Source organism: Cervus elaphus, chromosome 20 (assembly GCF_910594005.1).
Source record: "Cervus elaphus chromosome 20, mCerEla1.1, whole genome shotgun sequence".
Lineage (NCBI taxonomy): Eukaryota > Metazoa > Chordata > Mammalia > Artiodactyla > Cervidae > Cervus > Cervus elaphus.
In genome coordinates this window covers 123,124,134-123,125,636 of record NC_057834.1, presented here as the reverse complement: position 1 = coordinate 123,125,636, position 1,503 = coordinate 123,124,134, and the positions used below count along the sequence as shown (strand labels likewise).

The window sequence follows — 1,503 nt, the reverse complement described above, 5'->3', positions numbered from 1 at the left end:
TGTCCCAAGAAAAACAGAAAATGGGATGAATAACAGAGAGAAAGGTAAGTCTGTCTCAGGAAGGGAGTAACAAAATGGAACATCGAATACAGCACTTCTCTGACTTGGTCTTCTCCGTTTCATAATGATGACCCTCAACTTAATCCCAAACAAAACCCCAAAATCATTCAAACTATTACGGGGACATATCCAGTAGTACCTCCAACTGCTAATTTAAACTTCCTGTTAGGAGACATAAATGAAACAATAAGTGTGAAAATTCCTTGGCACTGAAACCCGATACATTACATATACTTCAAATTCTTTAAACAGGCAGAGCACAATGCAGGAGCTCAACCAGTCCGCTGTGACAGAATTCATCCTGTTGGGCTTTGCCTCGAACCCCAGGACCAATCCTCTGCTCTTCACCTTCTTTCTGGTCTTTTACCTGCTGATCCTTGTCAGCAACAGCCTCCTCATCACCCCCATCCACCAGGACACACGCCTCCACACGCCCATGTACTTCTTCATCAGTGTCCTCTCCCTGCTGGACATGTGCTACAGCACCACGACGGTGCCCCAGATGCTCGTGCACATTCTCAGCAAGAAGAGAGCCATCTCTTTTGCTAGATGTGTGGCCCAGATGTACATCTTCCTCCTCTTTGGGATCACTGAGTCCTGGCTTTTCTCCATCATGTCGGTGGACAGGTACGTGGCCATCTGCCACCCTCTCCGGTATAAGGTCATCATGAGCCGCTGGCTGTGCCTTCTCATGGTGGGCATCTGTGCAGCCTATGGTGTGGCGGGTGGCCTGACTGATACCTTCTTTGCTATGCGCCTTCCCTACTGTGGCCCTAATGAAGTTGACCACTACCTCTGTGAGATCCCTGCGGTCCTGAAGCTGGCCTGTGCAGACACATCCCTCAATGACTTGGTGGACTTCATCACAGGCTTCAATGTCATTGTGGTCCCACTCTCCCTGATTGTCGTTGTCTATGTCAACATCTTTGCCACCATCATGAAGATCCGCTCAGCCCAAGGACGGATCAAGGCTTTCTCTACCTGTGCCTCCCACATCACCGTGGTTACCATGTTTGCTATTCCATGCATCATCACGTACATGAGCCCTGGCTCTGATTCTTTGTCAAATAGTAGCAAGAAAATGGCCCTTTTCTATAACATTGCCACAGCCTTCCTCAACCCTGTCATCTACAGCCTGAGGAACAAGGATGTGAAAAATGCTTTCCTCAAACTGATGGGAAGGGGCAGCGCCCCAGGGTGACACTTTAAAGATGAAGATCTGGGAAGTCTTACAATGCAGAACGCACACTCATCAACTCCTCAAACACACTTTCACGAGACCTGAAGTGGTGGTCTTCAGATAGCTAACTGTTCACCCTGGGCCTGTGGGAGAGAACAGGGTGCTTGGTCATCAGCATTATGTATGGCGGTGTGGTTTGAGATAAAGAGGATCCAGATCTAACACAGTGGTCAAGAACCTGAACTCTAGTGCCAGGCAGACCA

At 48.6% G+C, this 1,503-nt stretch overlaps 1 protein-coding gene across 1 annotated transcript; it reads left to right on the top strand.

The window, feature by feature from the left end:
* The first annotated feature begins 298 nt into the window (after nucleotides 1–298).
* Nucleotides 299–1,261, top strand: LOC122677376 (olfactory receptor 2D2-like). The gene has a single exon (XM_043877383.1). It carries the CDS (start codon nucleotides 323–325, stop codon nucleotides 1,259–1,261), a length of 939 nt encoding a protein of 312 aa, XP_043733318.1. The 5' UTR covers nucleotides 299–322.
* The last annotated feature ends 242 nt before the right edge of the window (nucleotides 1,262–1,503 follow it).

Bases quoted from the DNA above. Each gene is read 5' to 3' on its own strand.
- LOC122677376 (XM_043877383.1), top strand. From the start codon at position 323: ATGCAGGAGCTCAACCAGTCCGCTGTGACAGAATTCATCCTGTTGGGC.